The following is an 18,741-nucleotide window of genomic DNA, read 5'->3' as shown; positions in this document are numbered from 1 at the left end:
ATATCGTAAACTTTTTCATTTTTCAAATGCATGTCAATTTCTAAATATAACTAGTGTCTCTTATTGGCTGGAAACGACATTAATTAAGACAAAAAAAAACTAAATTCGAAATTGATGTAGAAAGAAAGATTTGCCTGTTGGTGGCTTACTATACAAAGTCACTATATTAGCACATCATCATAATTATTAGTACCCATTTATGAGTAGTAACCGTTGAAAAATCTTCTATATATATTTTGTTCATTCTCTCATACTTTCTTGACTATATAATGAGTGAGCTTAGGGCGAACAACATCTCAAGCACACTCTCTCTTTATGATGTCATTCGAGCAACTTTATTTGTTGAATTGAACTTTCATTCTTGCTAAGTGTTTCCTTAAAGATATGGTTTCTCCCCAGAGATAATCGAATGTGAGTTATCAGTATAACAATTTGTATATAAAAAAAATAGGAATTTTTTTAGGTTGGATCATCACTTTTGCCCTACCGATAGAGATATATATATTATTTTTACAATTAAAGAAATTATAATCAATTTTTTTTATATATATATATATATAATGATGTACAATGTAGTTATAATAATCATCCCACTTGTTTTGAGAAATTTTGAATAATTTGCAATATGGAAAACATAGTTTAAATAATAAGGTGCATGCTTATTTGTTTGTTTTTCTGTACGCGTGTAAAAAAGAATATTTCAATTATGTTTTCGACAGCGCAAATTATTTAAAAAAATTCGAAAAATTAGTGAGATGCCTACTAAAACTATAATGTATATTACTATATAAAAGAATTTGAATTATAATTTATTCACATACAAAAAATAAAGATGCCCCACCAATAAAAGCAAAAGTCCCTACCTAATAAATTATTCACAATTTGGTCCTCTTCTCTAATTTTATCTACAATATTAGCCTTGGATCTTTTTGCATATACATACATAAATATTTCATGCAGTCAAACCATTCTTTTTTTCCTTGTCAAATGAAAAAAGGTTTATATATTTTTTTAGACTTTGTGTTTTGTTTCATTACTTGTTTGGACCATGTGTTTTGAAAAATTACTTTTTGGATTCTGTGTTTTCTAAAATAGTTCAAATAAACTCTTAAACCCGATCTTGATCAAAGTTTTTTTGAACTAAAATCACAAATAATTCATCAAACTAACAATTCAGAACAAAAATACAGTCATTCTGTCTAAAAATTGTGTTGTTAAAATATATGGTCCAAACAGATAATGAGACAAAATACATAGTCTAAAAAAATATAAACCAAACAAAGATTTGATTCTACTTCCTCTTGACTCTAAACATATATCTTTAATTTATTTTTTCTAAAGGGTCTTATTTATATTAATAAATATATAAGTTGGTGAACAATAAAGTAACTTTAATTTTGGTCGGGTGTGAATATGATACTATTATCCCAATAAAAGAAAAGTCTGCTTTTCACGTGTGAAGGCAGCCCCACACGCTTTGTGCATTCAACTCAAATCTTAAACAAAATCACCGCCGCCGCCGCCGCCGCCGTTAATCGGCACACAATTCTCATTTTCATCGAGTTGTATAGTATGATATTGTGTGAATATGAATATTGATTCAATTTAGATCTTCTTTTTTTAACTTTTCAATATTCACCAAAAAGCTAAAAAGGAAAAGCCAAAATTGTTTGTTATTTTTAATGGAGACCAAATCAACTGCTGACTATTTTGTTTTGGAAGAATTACATGCAGTCAACTTTCTAGCTATAATATTATATTTTTTTTTGATAAAACCTATAATATTATAATTTAATTTAATAAATACGATTTATAAGGAAAAGGAGAGAATTAACTACTTCTTCTTGGGTTCTAAGTTAACTGAATTAACTGTATAGAAATGGACAAGAAAGCATGTACTGTATATACTTTTAATGTAATGATATTGTATTAAGGTGTTTTGTACGGAGTAAAGTAAAGTTGGAAATAAGAATTTTTTATTTTTTTTTTTTTTTTATGTTTAGTTCAAATTTTAAGGAGTTAAAATTAATAATTTGTGTGGGCCTTATATTTATTTAAAGATAAACGGTTTGTTTTTAGTAGTTAAGTTGAATTAAAAAGTATAAAGGGACTTAGAATTGAAGTAATATTAAACTTTTGTGTATAAAATGATTCACTTTACTTTTAAAATACATGTGAAGCTTACACAAATTATTAACTTTACCCCTTAAAATTTGAACCAAACTTAAAAAATGTTTTAGATTCTCATTCTCATATTTACTTTACCTCATACCAAACAACCTCTAAGGTAATAAATATTACATTATTGATTACATTAATATTAAGTAATACTATATCACTACCCCTTATTCTAATTACACTAGGTTATACATTCATAATCCTTTTTTTATTTAAATTAGAGAGATTCCTTTTTTTATATTTATTTAGTTTTATATTATTTTAATTTAAATATTAGAAAATGTGGTATATTTTTAGTAATTAAATAGTTGGAGATATGTTAAAAGATTGTGTAATTAACACTAAAAAACCTCTAACTTTCCCTATTGGGTTGACTCTTCCAAAAAGAACAATGTTGTTTTTTTTTTAAATAACTAAACCTTTTTATTTATTCTTACTTATATATTTTGCTGTTATGTTCTAATTGAATATACTCCTATGTTCATTTTCAATAAAATATTTATTTGTTATATGAAACTAAACAAAATATACTAAATTGTTATGGAAGCAAAATATATTAATATTAACAAAATATTAATATTAACACAATGATCAAATATATGAGCTAGCATGTTTTTTTATTTTTGTTATATTATTGCAAGAAAGTATACTCAGATGTTTAGTTTCAATAAAATATACTAAATTGTTTATGTTTATGTAAAAACATAATTTAACAATATTAACAAGATAAACTAATAAAATAAACTAAAATGTATTTTATTATCTTATATAAAAAATAAATATTATGTTTGGGGAGTTTTGGGATTTGTTTATATTTACCCGTTTTTAGAGATTATTAACTAAATATACCCAGCAACAATATTTAGTTAATTTATACCCAGTTTTTAGAAATCATTTACTTGAGTTGCCGGAGTGAGGGCTATGTCGTGACTGAAATTAATGGTGCCAAAAATGTAGTGGTGAGAGAAGCAATTGTTGGTGATGAAACTGGACTGGTGAGATATTTCTGAAGTTGCCGGAGTATCATCGGAGTATCGACAGAACGTGGAGAAGCTCAAAGATCATTTGCATCATGGGGAAGAAGAAAATAAGTGAGGGTTGTGCGTGACTATGTGTTTCAGTGTGTGTGAGTGGGAGAAAGGGCATAATGGGAAGAGTGATTAAAAAATTGGGCATAAATGAAAGAATTTTAAAATTTGATTAAAAATTAATGATGTCCTCTAACAATAGGTACTTCGTCTAATTTTTACTTTGTTAAGTTATTGAACAAACTAAAAACAAAATTATATATTAGACCAACATAACATATGATGATGTCAAAGTCACTAATAATTATTATGTATATTTATTATATAAAATATTTAAACACAAATACTCTTATGCATTTTTGTCAGTATATTTACATCATAACTATATATAATAGAAAATAAGTTTATTTATTATGGATATGCTTAATAAACTAAACCATTTTATTTATTTATTTTTACTATATACATTTTATTATTATGTTCCAATCGAGAATACTCATGTTTATTTTCAATAACATATAATAAAATATTAATTTGATTCTTACTATATATATTTTATTATTATTAGATACAAACAACCTACAATATGCACGTTTGTTTAGTTTTATTTATAAAATTTATTAATTATTTTTATTAAATTTATATTAATTTTATATAAATTTTAAATAAATATCCTATTTTAATTAAATATTTGTTGCTAGTTTTAAAAAAAAAGTAATTTGTTGTTAATTCACAGTACATTATATTATATGTTTAATATGATATTACTCTAATAAGGGAGTTTAAGTTTAATTAAATTTTATTTAAGTTATAAAACATACCATTTTATTATTTTTAAATAATTATCATTGTAAAATATCTCAAAAATATCATATTTTAATTTTTTTAATTATTTATTTAAGTTTAAATATTTACAAACTACAGTTAAATATAAAAATATTATGTTAAATATAAGAATATTCCGTTAGAGTTAACATTAAGAACATAAAAAACTGTTAAAATTAAGAATTTTTGTTATCTACACACTTATTATATAGAAATATATGTTCTAATTGAGAATACTCATGTTTATTTTCAATAACATATAATAAAATGTTAATTTGTTTATTTGTTATACTAAAATGCTATGTACATAAATTTGATTTTTATCATATAACAAATAAAAAAATAAAATGAATAAAAGATAATAAGAAATTGAATATGATTTAAAACAATGAAATTAATAAATAAAAATAGAATAAGAAATTGAATCTGGTTTTCATTTCCTTTTATGTTTCCTCATTTGTCTTTGAGTTTTATGCATTTATTGGTTATTCGCAAAGTCGTAGAAATAAGAATCAAAATAACAGCTACTAAAACACCCCTTTATATAAATTGTTTTTAGTCAATAGATATAAGAATTCTGTATAATGACAAAAATGAATTAATGATTTGTTAGAAAAATCATTAATCATTTTATTTTAAAATAGATTTTAATCAATGATTTAGATTGGCCAGGTGGTTGTAAAAAAACATTATTGTCATTAATTATTAGTGCAGAATACACTAAAAATTATTTTGTATATAACCAAAATGATTAAAACAAAGCACTACTATAAATCACATGCAACTTTATAATTTATTTTGCTTTGATGTCAAGTAATCGAATAATGTCTCCCCTTTTTAAATTATCTTACTTTTTTCTTCTAAAACAAATTCTATTTTGTAAGAAAACAAATGAAAGAGAGAAAGAAGGTGAATAAGAAACATTTGTTCACATTTAGGTGATGTTTGGCTCGCGTAATAGAATTAAATAGTTCAATTTTTTTATGTGATTATATTTTGGAGTATTTGAATATCATTTTAATAAAATTATTTTTCTACTATTTTTGTGAAATGACTATTTCATTTAAAAATTAGAAAAAATGTCATTCCATTGCAGATTAAAAAACGTTTAATAATTTAATAATTTTTATTTTATTTCATTTCATTCTTATTCCTATTTATTTTTTCATTCTTATTCTTCCATTTATATTCCTTCCTATCAAATGAGGCCTTAATTTTTTTGTTGGTGAAAGTGAAATTTCATAAGAATAGGGATTACTTAGAGAATAAAGAGAAAGAAGTAAATCCATTTTCAATTTTAAAATAAAACTTCTTTATTTTTTCACTTTTGTAGTGGATTATACTTTTTCTTTTCTTAAAAAAAAATAAAGTAACTTTATCAAAAGCTATTTACCAAGGAATATGATTCTCTAATAAGTGAGATACGTGCACGTTAATTATATTATGCCAAAATACTTGAGATTCCAATGAACTATGACATTTATTTTTTCTCAAATAAAACTTTATGAACATATTAGCCACTAATGTTTATACATATAAATATTTATAAGAATGAGTTTTTTTCTCAAGTATATACAAGAACTTCCACACTCGTTTCACAACACATTCAACAAAGTAAAGAACAAAATATAAATATTATGTGTAAAAATTAAATAAAATAAAAGTTAGCATAGACATAACAATAAAAATTATACAAAAGAACTATTTTATTTTAAATTACATTAAAAATATATATATTTTAAAGTGAGGTCAGCTGCCCTTTTATAAGTCTCGGTCTACTAGTACAAATAACGTACAATGCAAATTTATTTAATAAGTTTTTACGATTGTCATATAAATTTTAAATAAATAAATAATATTATATATATAAAATAATGATATAAACATATTAAAAAAAATTAAACCTAAACATTGTTTATGGTTTTTTTAATTTAAAAAATATATGATAACATTTTAGATTATAAACTACACTATTTAATGTATAAAACATTCATTATATTATTTAAATCACACATTTATAATTAGAGAATAAGCTTGTTTATTCTTAATGAAAGATAAATGTTATTCTAAGTTCTTATGTAGTTACACAGTCATACTATTTGTACACACACGACACCTATATATAATGTATTTATAATATTTATTGTTATTTAACATGAATATATATTTAGTTAAGTTACATTAACTAATAAAAAAACTTTATAAATATAAATAATAAATAATAACTTTTTAATAAAAATTAAGATTATGTATTATATATTATTATAATAATGATATTTTATAATATTTGAATTTTGTATTAAATATTATAATAATAATGACATTTTATAATATTTGAGTTTATATTAATATAATTAATATATTAATATATATTTTTAATAATTTTTAAAGGTATATTTCGTTAAATATTTGTAATATTGCGTTAAAGTTAAAAAAAATCGTTAAAACCAATAATTTCCATGATCTACACACTTTTTTATATAATGAATACAAACAACGTACAATGCACGTTTGCTTAATTTTATTAATAGAAATTATTAATTATATTTATTAAATTTGTATCATTGTCATATAAATTTCAAATAAATAAACAATATTATATATAAAATAATAATATAATCATATTAAATCAACACACTATTTATGATTTTTTTTAAATATATATATAATATGATAACATTTTTAAACATAAATGATAATTTTTTTAATAAAAATTAAGATTATATATTATATATTATATATTATTAAATGATATTTTATAATTTTTAAAGTTATATTGATATAAGTATTAAATATCTAATCTTTTATTAAATATTGTAATAATAATAATATTTGAATTTATATTAATATTAATATAATTAGTAAAAAATTAGGATTATATATTATTATTATAATAATATTTTATAACATTTAAATTTATGTTGATATAATTATTAAATGTCTAATCTTTATATAATAATGATATATTATAACCTTTAAATTTGAGTTTATATTAATATAATTATTATTTATGTAGTCTTATATTAAATATTATTATAATTATTATATTTTATAATATTTAAATTTATATTAATATAATTGATAAATATCTATCTTTAAATTAGTTTTAAAGGTTTATTCCATCAAATATTTAAAATATTCCATTAAATTTAATAAAACAAACAGTTAAAACTAAGAATTTCTATTATGTACACCGTTTTTACATAGAAGAGATATAACTCAATTTTTTTCTTTTGAAAAAGTAAGATAATTATTAAAAAAAAAACATATACCAAATGATGCCTAGATTCATATGGACAAGTAGAGTTTTAACTCAAAATTATAGATATACCCAATCTAATTTTAATATTAACTTTTCGTTTGAATTGATTTAGATTTTTTTTTCAGTAAAATGAAAATTATCAAACTTTTCTCTTTCTTCTTTATTAAAAACTTTCCAACGTTATTATTGTTAGCTTTTAAGATACTCATGATCAAATTTATTGACATGTGTAAAAGTAGGGAATGAAAAGCATTTTAGGAATGCATGAGTAAACTCCAAATAAGAAACTAATAAAAAAAATTATGATATGGATATTTAAATTATGCACAAAAATATTACACACAGTAACGTAATATTATTTTTTAAAATAATAAGTCTGTCTGAAATAAATATGAATAATTAGAATAAACTGACACATTATTGTGTGTATATGTAATATTTTAGTGCATAATTTAAGTGCGCACATCATTATTAAAATAAAAATCAAAATACTAGATGAGCAATGAGACACTCTTGTTAAATATTATTATTTTTTAATTTTTAAAATAGATTTTATTTATGATGTGATAAGCATATGTGGGAAAGGAATGAGAAATTAATTTATATAATACATAATAGTGTTCTAAGAGTCATGGCTGACCACATGAAGTGCTTGAGTTGAGACAACGTGATTTGGATTACACTTAATAAAATTTATATATTTAATAATTTGCTTTGCCCATCCTTAAATCAATTTTTTAAGAGGTTATATCATTAAATAATGTTTTTACTTGTCAAGTTGAAATAAAGCTCGATAAGGAAGAAAAAGGAATGAGAAAAATAGGTTAAGCTTTCTTATTTTTTAAAACATAATAGCATTTTATGCTAGAGGCTACAGCCAGGAACTTTGGTCTCGGATATGATTTGAAAATAATATATATTGGAGTATAATGTCTGCGTAGAATAAGTTTAAGAATATTAAACTATTAAAAAGTACATTAATAACTCCACTGATCACTAATTGGTTTTTAGATGGAGCCTCATAATTATTGTCATGTTTTCATGAGTCATATTCCTAGCGGACATTTGATCCGCACCGATCCAAATAGTGAATCACATGAGATTTACATAGTGCACAAAACACTTGAGATCCAAATAACAAGTGAGTTGAGAAAGACCACTTGTGATCCGGTGATTCAAGATTGGTGATTGAGGGAATATTTGAATATAATGTCTCAAATACAATAAGTGTAAGAATATTGAATCATTAATAAGTATAAATAAGTACATGAGTAACTCCACTAATCATTAATTAGTTTAGATGGAGCCCCATAATTCTTGTCAATATAAAATAAAATAATTTTCTTATATAACATTATTTGAGTGAGACTAATATAAAAAAAATCTCACATTAAATATTGATGTACGACTCATAACCAAATCAAGAATGATCGAGACACTTCTTTTATACACAAAATATTTATAATGATGTTATGAAGTGTTGTTGAAAAAATTAGAATAATCAATGTGCATTTTATATGTAAAAAAGTAATCTAGCATCACATCAAACAAAATTTTGTAAATCGTAAGAGTAACATCATCCTAGTCTAGTTTAAATTTGTCATTAAAATTAATTATATACTTAAATAATCACGATATTCGTAACTGTATCTGCTACTTACGTAACGTAAAAACTTCTAATCCCTATCTCAAACTTAGTTCTTCTAATTCAGCTTAAAAAATGATGAATTCCTTGTCGATAATTAACTTATGGATGGAAAAGTACATTGAATAATTCTTATTTCTTATTAACTAATGTAGCTTTATATACATTTGTGCAAGATGTAGTTGACAGTCTCATTTGTTTGCCCTTAAGTTTTAGTGCATTCCAACCCTTACATTTGCACCAACGTGAAAAGATGTAGAAGCACCAGGGCCAGCCCGGGGCGAATTGGGCATAAGCCCAAGGCCCATCTTCTTGGTCCAAAAAAGGCCCAAAAGTTTCTTAAGAAAAAAATACTTATTTTAGTTTTTTGCTATTATATTAAAAAAAATACAGAAATTTCTTTTGAAAAAGGCTTCATTTAACTGGGTCCCAAAAGAAATACTAAGGGCTTGTTTGGCTAAGTTTAGGGTTTCGGCCTTGGGCTTCTCAAAAACTATTTTCCAAGAAGCTATATAGATTAGTTTCCGCAAAAGAGTTTTTTAAAGTCAAAAGTTAAAATTCATTTAAACTCCAACAAATTACTTAAAGTATTTTTAAGCTTTAAAAGCTCAAAAGTAGTTTTAACAGTCTAACCAACCACCTTGATAAGTAGGGTTGTGCAAAAAAATTTGCAACCCGCCCAATTTGTTAATTGGAAGGGTTGAAAAATAAATCCAACCAGTCCAATTAAATTTTTATTTTTAAAAAATATTTGTTTTAATATTTTCTTGGACTTTAAGCTTTAATATTTTTTTTTATTTTGAGAATAAATATTTGTTTAACACTTTAATGTTGATTCAATTAATATTTTAAAAACTACAAAAAGTTTTGAAATTTTGAAGATTTGTATATAACAATTACATTAACAACATATTGTAAAATAAAAAAAAGTATAACGTTTTGGGCGGATTGACCCGACCAACCTCTCCAAAATGTTGGACGGTTAAAAAAATTTCTTTATTTGGGTAGAATATAAATTAACTAAAATCGATTATGACATAAACCGATTTAAAATTCTTATATCCCGCCTAACACGCCCAATGCACAACCCTACTGATAAGCACTTGAATACCGATATAACATTGCTTAAATTGGGTCCCAAGAGAAAGTGAGAAACAACTGCTAGGATTTTTGAAGTAGCAAGATAATGGTAATGGTGGAAAGCCAATCCATGGCAAGAGAGGACAGAACAACTATGTGTCCTTTTATCTTGTTTTGGAAATCTGAAGCCTATTCACTTCTGAAAAGGACTCACTCTTCTTCGAGTTCAGGAAGAGTTTGTTATCCGAAAGACAAGCCCAAAGACCCTTATTCACAAGAAAACCCAAGTGAATACAAAAAAGGTGCAAGTTACAAAAGAGCTAAAGAAAAAAGAAAAGATAGCTCCTGTCATGCATCAATTTCCAGAGATTGGTAGTAAAGAAAGTAAAGCATTGCTAAGGAGTTTTGCAATCATGAACAGATGACATGTGCTCAAAATATGCATCAAAATATTACACACAATCACATAACACTGTGTGAATTGGTTTGGTGCATATTTTGTGAGCACATATCATTACTCGTCATGAAAAGAGTGAGACCTATAAGTGTGGATTTGGTAGCTCTGGGGTACTTCCAAGTATTTTGGTACTCATGAAACAAGTCATAACCAAAAACAAGTAGTTGGGTTGGATCCCATATGCATTATCTTAAGAACAGAAAGCTAAAGAAACATGTTTCAGCTTTCTTTTCTACCTTAAAACAGGTCTTTTGAATTCTTAAGTTCCAGTTGGGTTGTGAAATTTTAAACTGGAACCATACGCCTATCAGATATCACAAGTGTTTTACAAAAAAAAAAAAAAAGGTTAGCAATTTGTATGACCAAAACTTCATTCAATTAAATCTACAAGTCCATCCAAGAAGATCAATTTTTAGGTAAATGTTGTCTATGCTACAAACATAAACATAAAGGAAACTAGCTCCAATTTCATTGTAAGAACTAAGAACAAAACCAACTATAACCTCTTTTTATCATTTGTCAGCATATGCATATAAAAAAGTTTTGTATTCTTATCAATAATCAACTTATAATCTCCTCATATATTTTACCTGCAACATCCTCCGTACAAAAATTGGCGGTGTATGGTTTAAAGAGAATAGATTCATCGATGTTCAAAATGGAGAAGGGAATTTTGATCACTCATCTTTAGTTACCACGGACTCGAGTTTCTTTAACCAGTTCACATATTGGCCATGCTCCTTTTTGTGGAGGTGGAGGAGAAGGAAATTTGTCACGCTTTCGCCGATGCCCTTGGATACTAAGTAGTCCTTGAACGCTCCAATGAGCCGATGGTCCAGATCACTGCCATAAGTGAATAAGTTAAAATGTATGCAACCTCCACACCATGAAATAAAGTAACAAAAAGTTTACTAAAAAAGAAAAACAAAAATAGTGTTTCAACACTCAGCATCATATCCAAATCTTCCATTTCCTTTCAGTTGAAGTAATTCAGATGATCAGTCAGTGTCAAATAAAAATTTCTCACATGACAAAGAGACAAGAATGTAGTGAACAATAAACTTCTTTGCAGGTGGAATCTGTAGAAATTCATCATTTGAGAGCCACACACTAGAACACCAGTTACTTTAGAGAGAAACCCACATCTCCTTTCAAATGGCCATGACTAAAAGTAAAGAATGCAGTAATTATGGTGCTCGGATACCTAAAACTTGCATCTTCTTAAGAAAAGGGTTTAAAACAAAGTCCCCAGGACATGGACTCATTTTTCTTGCTTTGTTGCTTTTCTCCCTACCTATGTATATGCATCTTTGGCTATGTTTCGGTCATAGATCAATCAACGAACTGCTAAACTAGACATCGTAAATTTATCTACCATGGTATGATAAAAAAACTTGGGAAAAAGATCTGTTATAATATGCAACTTTTGTGCTACTTATTCGAAAAATTTAAGATTCTTCACATGACATTTTTACCAGAATATGGGGCCTCTATAGTCTGAACTGCTGATAGCTGATGAAGATTGAAGATAATAGGCATTTTGGATGTTGAACTGAGACCCATTGCTGCCTTTGTTATAAACTTCACAATCAAACTGCAACACAGATCTCAATCCAGGCTTCTTCACACATATCTTCATCAAAACATTCCGTGGAAACATACCGTCACCTGTGTCTGTCTCCCTACTAAAGGGCAATGGACCGAGCAACGCTGAGACAGCAACCTCCTCACCTGTCTCACATTTTCTCCGAAGAACCACATCCTGAGACTGCCATGAATCCCAGTCCATTACAAAATCTCCCAAAGAACCACTTTTCACTTCCTGTATGTAACCACGTACAAACAAACTACTTACACAAATTACATTTTAACATTAACAGGCATGGCATTTGCATTATTGAACTACTCCAACAATCAACACACTTTGGTTATGTTTTTCTTCCCTCCAACTAGCTAGCAAAGAGAACTGTCAAAAATAGTTTAAACTTTTATTTTTTACTTCTTCAAAGTGTGCTAAGCATAACATATAGAAGTACTGTGGTTACAGTCCCCATCAAAAATTAAACTCCACATTGTGTTTGTTTGAAACATCTGTTTATACACAAATCATTTGTGGCATACATAGCAATATGTGAAACTATAAGCTCCAACAACGCAGTGCAATTTTCATTTAGTTTTACAATGTATAAATATATATGTATGTGTGTGTTTGTGCGTGTAGGCAATTATGAATGCACATATATGGATCAAGAAAATTTATTGTCATGAATTTCACCAGCTGCAATTTTATTTTAGAAAAAGAGTGCATTGTTGGAGATGAATATCAACCCCATATCCCCAAAACATTAAAGGGTACAAATATATAACCCAATTCATTCCTATAAAGAACACCCCAGAAAAAAAAGTAAAACAATCCGTACAATCATAGACGTATATTGTTCTTCTGGGTACTACTAATCTTAAGCAAGTAAAGTATCGAACTGAAATAGAAAAGAGAACCTGAAAGGGATTGGAAGAGAGCTCATGGGTAATCTCAGATTGCAAAACTTTGAGCAAGTTTAGATCTTGAAGAGCTTTAGCACCCTTCTGAATGATTTTGCTCACTCTCTGCATTCTTCTTCCCCTCCACGCCAATCACCGCCTATTTCCAATTAGCCGTATTATTTAACTCCCAATATAAATAATCCAAAAAGAAAAATAAAAAAAATTATTGTCTATAAATTTTGTATACTTTTATACACATTTTTACCTATTTTGGTAGAACTTATAAGCAAATATGAATATCCTATTACTCTAAATTTTTGTATAGGAATATGTGTACACATTTTTAAGACTCACTTAAATTTCAAAATATTAAATCTCAAAATATGACTCACTTAAATTTCAAAATATTAAATCTCAAAATATGAATATGGCTAACCTTCGCTGTTAGTCGTTATTAAGTACTATTTTGTATTTCATTATTAGTAGATAATTAAAAAAAAGTTTTACAAGAATTGCATGTTCTTATATTATTCTATTTAAATTGTTATCTAAATCAATAAAATTTGAAAATAATATATTTTATCAAGATAAAGTCTATTAATCTTATATGGTAAAATTTAAAGTTTCTTTTCTTCTAAGTTAATTCTACAAAATAAATGTGGGATTAATTAGCATAAAAAACTTCAAATAAATAGAGAGAATAGTTAATAGATGATCAAATACAATTTTTTTTAACCAGTATCAAAATTTGCAAAGAAATAACCAATTTAATCAGTTCTCCCTAGACTATAATTAAACTGAATATAAACAAAACTATTGCAAATACAAAATATATATTAGAGAAACACTCCACAATAAGAGGCATCAATGGATTAAGCTTGAGAATCTACCTCAACTATAACTGAATGGATGTGATTAAATTAGTGGATAATTACAAAATATATATATTTTTTTTAAAGAAGAAGTTGGTTATATCTTATTAAAAATATTTTTTTATTACTATTTTTTTTTAAATCTGTTACGAATAGGGTTGAGTATCGGTCGGTTTGGGCGGTTTTTTTTTATTCTAAAATCCAGATTTCAGTTTTCGGTTCGGATTGGTGCAATCCAAAAACCGACCGACCTACTTACAACACCAAAAAAACCGACCGATTTAGACCGCAGTTCGGTTGGTTAAAACCACCCAAACCGAACTTTATTTTTTTAAAATAATTTTTAAGGAAATTTAAGTTTAAAAAATATAGATTATTGGAATCCATTTTTTTAGTTTTTTTTTAATATGAAATTGATTCATTTAATTTATTAACTTAAAGATTTTTACTTTATGATTTGAAAACCTAAATACATGGTTACAATGTTATATCCACAAATTTGGAACCTAACCATATTCGGTCGGTTTCGGTTTGTACGGTCGGTTTGCGACCAACTTATAAACCGACCGATTTAATGTTGGTTTTCGCCAAGGCGGTTTCAGCGGTTTTTGGTTCTGTCGGCTTCAGTTTTTTCGGTGTTTGGGCAGTCGGTTTATTCGGTTTTTTGGATTTTTTGCTCATCCCTGTCGGTGACAGATAATGTTAGACTTTTATTTGTGCTTACATTATTTACTTATTTTAATGTTTTATAAAATATGAGTTAATAAATAGTTCTTTGCTGATCTAGCTCATTTAATTTTTAATTTTAGTGATATCTTGTTTATAGGCTTAGTATCTATACTAGTCTAGTTGAGGCAGAAGTGTGGACTTTCTAGGTAAATGAAGTCTTTGATGAGGATGTCCAGTCCAACTAGTTTAATATAATAAGCTACGTCCCCTCCCTAACTCTATATATATATGAATAGTCTCATCGCTATTCTGTAGTCTGATAATTTGCTTCAGAAATAGATGTCCTAGGGAGGAAGGCTGTGACGCCCCATGTCACTATGGCTGCTTTCTGGAATGACGACTGGCCCCACAAACCAACACGAGTCTTTTCAGCGTGCTTTGTCCTCACTCACATGCTTCCTAGGAAAACTTCCCAGGAGGTCACCCATCCCTAGATTACCCCAGGTCAAGCACGCTTAACTTTGGAGTTCTCAAGTGATGGGCTACCGAAAAGAAGACGCATCTTCCTGATATAGGTAGTACCCATCAATCCATTTAAGCCCTCTTCAACTGTGTAGTCCCATACCTACACAGTCTTAGAATCATTACACTTGACCTTCCCCAAGCGGTGTGGGATTGCACAGCTTACCCGGTCTTTCCCCTTACGGATCACGGGATTCTGACTGTCACAAAGGCTTAGTTGGTTAGTATTGCACCAACAATTCACGTTTTCTCCATGGATGAATCAGGTATGTTTGTTATATTATTTAATTGTTTATTGTGTTCTAAATTGTATGCAAAATTATTGATAAGATATTGTATGAATATCTAACATGTGGTATCAGATTGTCAATTGTATACGATTTAGGACCTATAATTTTTTGTTTAACCTAAATTGAGATTAATCATTGATGAACCCTAAATAATTTTCGTTATTATTTTATGTTGAAATTTTTATCGTTAGATCCTAAAATATTAGGGCTTTTGTTTACCTCGTAATTACCTTTCTGTTCATATATTATATGATTAATTTCGCTACATATTGATGAAAAATTTTGTATTTGAAATTTTTGGGGTTTTTCATAAATTTTGAAATTGAAAAATTGTTATATCTCAATTTAATGGTTATTTTTCCAAATTTAATTATTGTTTGTGGAAGATATGTCATGCTTTAATTTTGTATAGATTCGGCAATTTACACATTATTTTACCCGAATATTTGAACTTTTTTTTCTAATATAATCTCTTAGATCTACATTTAATTTCTTATGTTTTTCTCTAAATAAACTTCACAGATCTATTATAAATTCCATTCTAATAAAACCCCCCACAATTCCCATTGAATTCAAGCATTTTTTGGCTGGAAAACCACCTCCGACCTGGCTGGACGGAACCGGGTCGTGCTACCCATCTTAGGTAGGGGTGGCAATTTGGGTCACGACACGATGACACAACACGACACGACACGACACGATTAAAGTAAACACGAACATGACACGTTTAATAATCGTGTCGTGTTCGTGTTTGAGTTTTTGACACGTTTAATAATCGTGTCGTGTTCGTGTTTACCTTAATCGTGTCGTGTCATAATCGTGTTGACCCATATAATAATCGTGTCGTGTCATAATCGTGTCAAACACGATAACACGAATACTTTACATAGGTTTTATGATTTTTTTCGTATAATTATGATTAATCGTGTCATAATCGTGTTATCGTGTTCGTGTCGTGTTGACCAGTTTAATAATCGTGTCATGTTCGTGTTCGTATTTTTGACACGTTTAATAATCGTGTCGTGTTCGTGTTTACCTTAATCGTGTCGTGTCATAATCGTGTCGACACGAATTTGACACGTTTACACGAATTGCCACCCCTAATCTTAGGTTCTGGTTGGAGGTTGAAGGCAACCTCCTGGTGCAAAGCTCACTCTCGGCAGCGGAGAGTGGGAGCGAGTGCGACACTTCCAAGCAACGTTTTTCGATGATTTTTTTTCCAAATTCATTAGAATTTTATTTATGATTTTTCTGTGATTATTAATTAATTTTTTTATGTCAAAAAATAATTATTAATGAATTAATACAGTTTTTGCAGTTATTAAATCATAATAAATATTTTTTGAAAATTTTAAATCACATAAATTTATTTGGGTATTTGTTCGTTCCATTGAACATACTCACTCACTGTAACAATACTCCAAGTCCAAGTCCATTTTTAAGCTTGTTTTGAACAATACTCTTTATGTTCCTACTTTTAAGATAGATTTAGTTTCGCTTCCGCTTTTGGATAACAAGGATATTCGTTTATTTATGCAAATTATAAAGTTGACATTCCAAAGTTATTGGATATTATTTTTATTCTGATGGTCTCTGCAAATTATCTTTGGCTCCTTTGATTTCCTCTTTTAATGTTGAGAATACTGTGGCTAAGAGATCTCGTATCAAGGAAATTATTTACTCTTGTGGCACAAACGGTTATGTCATATTTCCAAAGAACGAGTTGATGGATTGATTAAAGCTGATATTCTTCCTCCTCTTGATGCTTCTGATTTGGACAATTGTGTTGATTGTGTTCGAGGGAAGTTAATCAAAACTCGTAATAAAAGTGCCACTCACAGTCAGAATCTATTAGATATTATACACACCGATATTAGTGGGTCTTATTCTACTACTCTTTGTAGGAAGAAATATTTATCACTTTTATTGACGACTTTTCTAGATATGGCTTTACTTATTTGATTAAAGAAAAGTCGAATGCTCTAGATAGCTTCAAAGTATTTCGGATTGAGGTTGAGAAACAATTAGGAAAAGTTATCAAGATTGTGCGTTCGGATCGTGGAGGTGAATATTATGGCAAGTACACTGAGATTGGACAACATATGGGGCCTTTTGCTAAGTACTTACAGGATAGTGGTATAATTGCATAATACACTAGGGGTGAGCATCTAAACCGACAAACCGCGGTGACCGACCGCACCGCACCATACTACACCGCAAACCGCGGTGTCAAAAGTGTAATGGTTCGGCATGGTTTGTATTTGAGCTAAACCGTGCGGTGCGGTGCGTGGTTTGGCGGTGTGAAATTTTGGTTTGCACCGCACCGCACCGCATACTTACAAATATATTAAAAATAAATAAACTTTACATATATACCATTTTTTATAGTTACCCAATATGGGAGACTTGTATATTTTTTTTGTGTTTCACTGAACTTAATTGATAACTTGTGATGCTGTTTAGAACTTATTAAGGATTTGTTATGAACTAATGATTTAGTATTTTTTTTAAAATTTAAATTTTGTTATGACATATTTTTTAACACAAACCGTGGAAAACCGCCCAAACCACACCGCAAAAAATGGTTTGGTTTGGTCGGTTTGGTGCAACCAAATCACACCGCATGGTGTGTTCTAGTTACTAAACCGCACTTGTGGCGTGGTGTATTAAAAAGTATTCAAACCGCCCAAAACATACCGTGCTCACCCCTATAATACACTATGTCTGGTACTCCTGAACAAAATGGAGTTGCTGAAAGACGAAATCGTACTCTTATGGATATGACCAGAAGTATGATGAGTAGATCTAATATGCCAGAGTTCTTATGGAGTGAAACTATTTTGACTGCTACTTACATCCTGGATCGAGTTCCAAGTAAATCTATACCCAAAACTCCTTTTGAGTTATGAACTGGTAGAAAACCTAGTTTGAACAATTTTCGTGTATGGGGTTGTCCAGCTGAAGTGAAGATTTATGATCCTAACTTGAAAAAGTTAGACCCCAGAACAGTTCGTTGTTTTTTCATTGGTTATCCCAATCATTCAAAATGTTATAGATTTTATTGTCCTACTCGCAGTACTAGAATTGTTGAATCTCAAACCGCCAAATTTCTGGATTTTGATATTGCTAAGAAACTTTCTACTCCATCTCTTGAAACAGGGGAGTCATCTGGTGGAATTTTCATTCCTTTATCTCTTTAAAGAGATGATATAATATAGACAAATGATACTCATAATGATCCTATTCCTACTCATGTTGTTGATGCTCCCATTATGGATGAGACTCTTGTCTTTGAAGAAATTCCAACTGCTGAAGACGTCATTCAAGATGGCGTTCAACAACAAGCAGCAATTCCATAAATTATTCCTCTAAGAAGATCTCAGTGGGCAAAGAGGTCAGCAATTTCTAATGATTTTTTGGTTTATCTTG

General features: G+C 28.1%; 1 protein-coding gene across 1 annotated transcript; it reads right to left on the bottom strand.

Moving 5' to 3' along the window:
• Positions 1-10,853: 10,853 nt before the first annotated feature.
• Positions 10,854-13,161, bottom strand: LOC133831502 (uncharacterized protein At2g39795, mitochondrial). Its single transcript, XM_062261834.1, has 3 exons — positions 12,975-13,161; positions 11,951-12,297; positions 10,854-11,318 (listed from the first exon to the last, which is right to left on the bottom strand). The coding sequence occupies exons 1-3, from the start codon at positions 13,086-13,088 to the stop codon at positions 11,153-11,155; spliced, it is 627 nt and encodes a 208-aa protein (XP_062117818.1). The 5' UTR covers positions 13,089-13,161; the 3' UTR covers positions 10,854-11,152.
• Between the last annotated feature and the right edge of the window lie 5,580 nt (positions 13,162-18,741).

Source organism: Humulus lupulus, chromosome 4, assembly GCF_963169125.1.
Source record: "Humulus lupulus chromosome 4, drHumLupu1.1, whole genome shotgun sequence".
In the NCBI taxonomy this organism is placed as follows: Eukaryota; Viridiplantae; Streptophyta; class Magnoliopsida; order Rosales; family Cannabaceae; genus Humulus; species Humulus lupulus.
The sequence above is the reverse complement of the archived record's forward strand: the minus strand, read 5'-3'. Positions and strand labels throughout refer to the sequence as shown.

Bases quoted from the DNA above. Each gene is read 5' to 3' on its own strand.
- LOC133831502 (XM_062261834.1), bottom strand. From the start codon at position 13,088: ATGCAGAGAGTGAGCAAAATCATTCAGAAGGGTGCTAAAGCTCTTCAA. The intron at 12,298-12,974 runs GTTCTCTTTTCT...GGTTACATACAG, and splicing joins TCTCTTCCAATCCCTTTCAG to GAAGTGAAAAGTGGTTCTTT. The intron at 11,319-11,950 runs GTAAAAATGTCA...CACTTATGGCAG, and splicing joins TATAGAGGCCCCATATTCTG to TGATCTGGACCATCGGCTCA.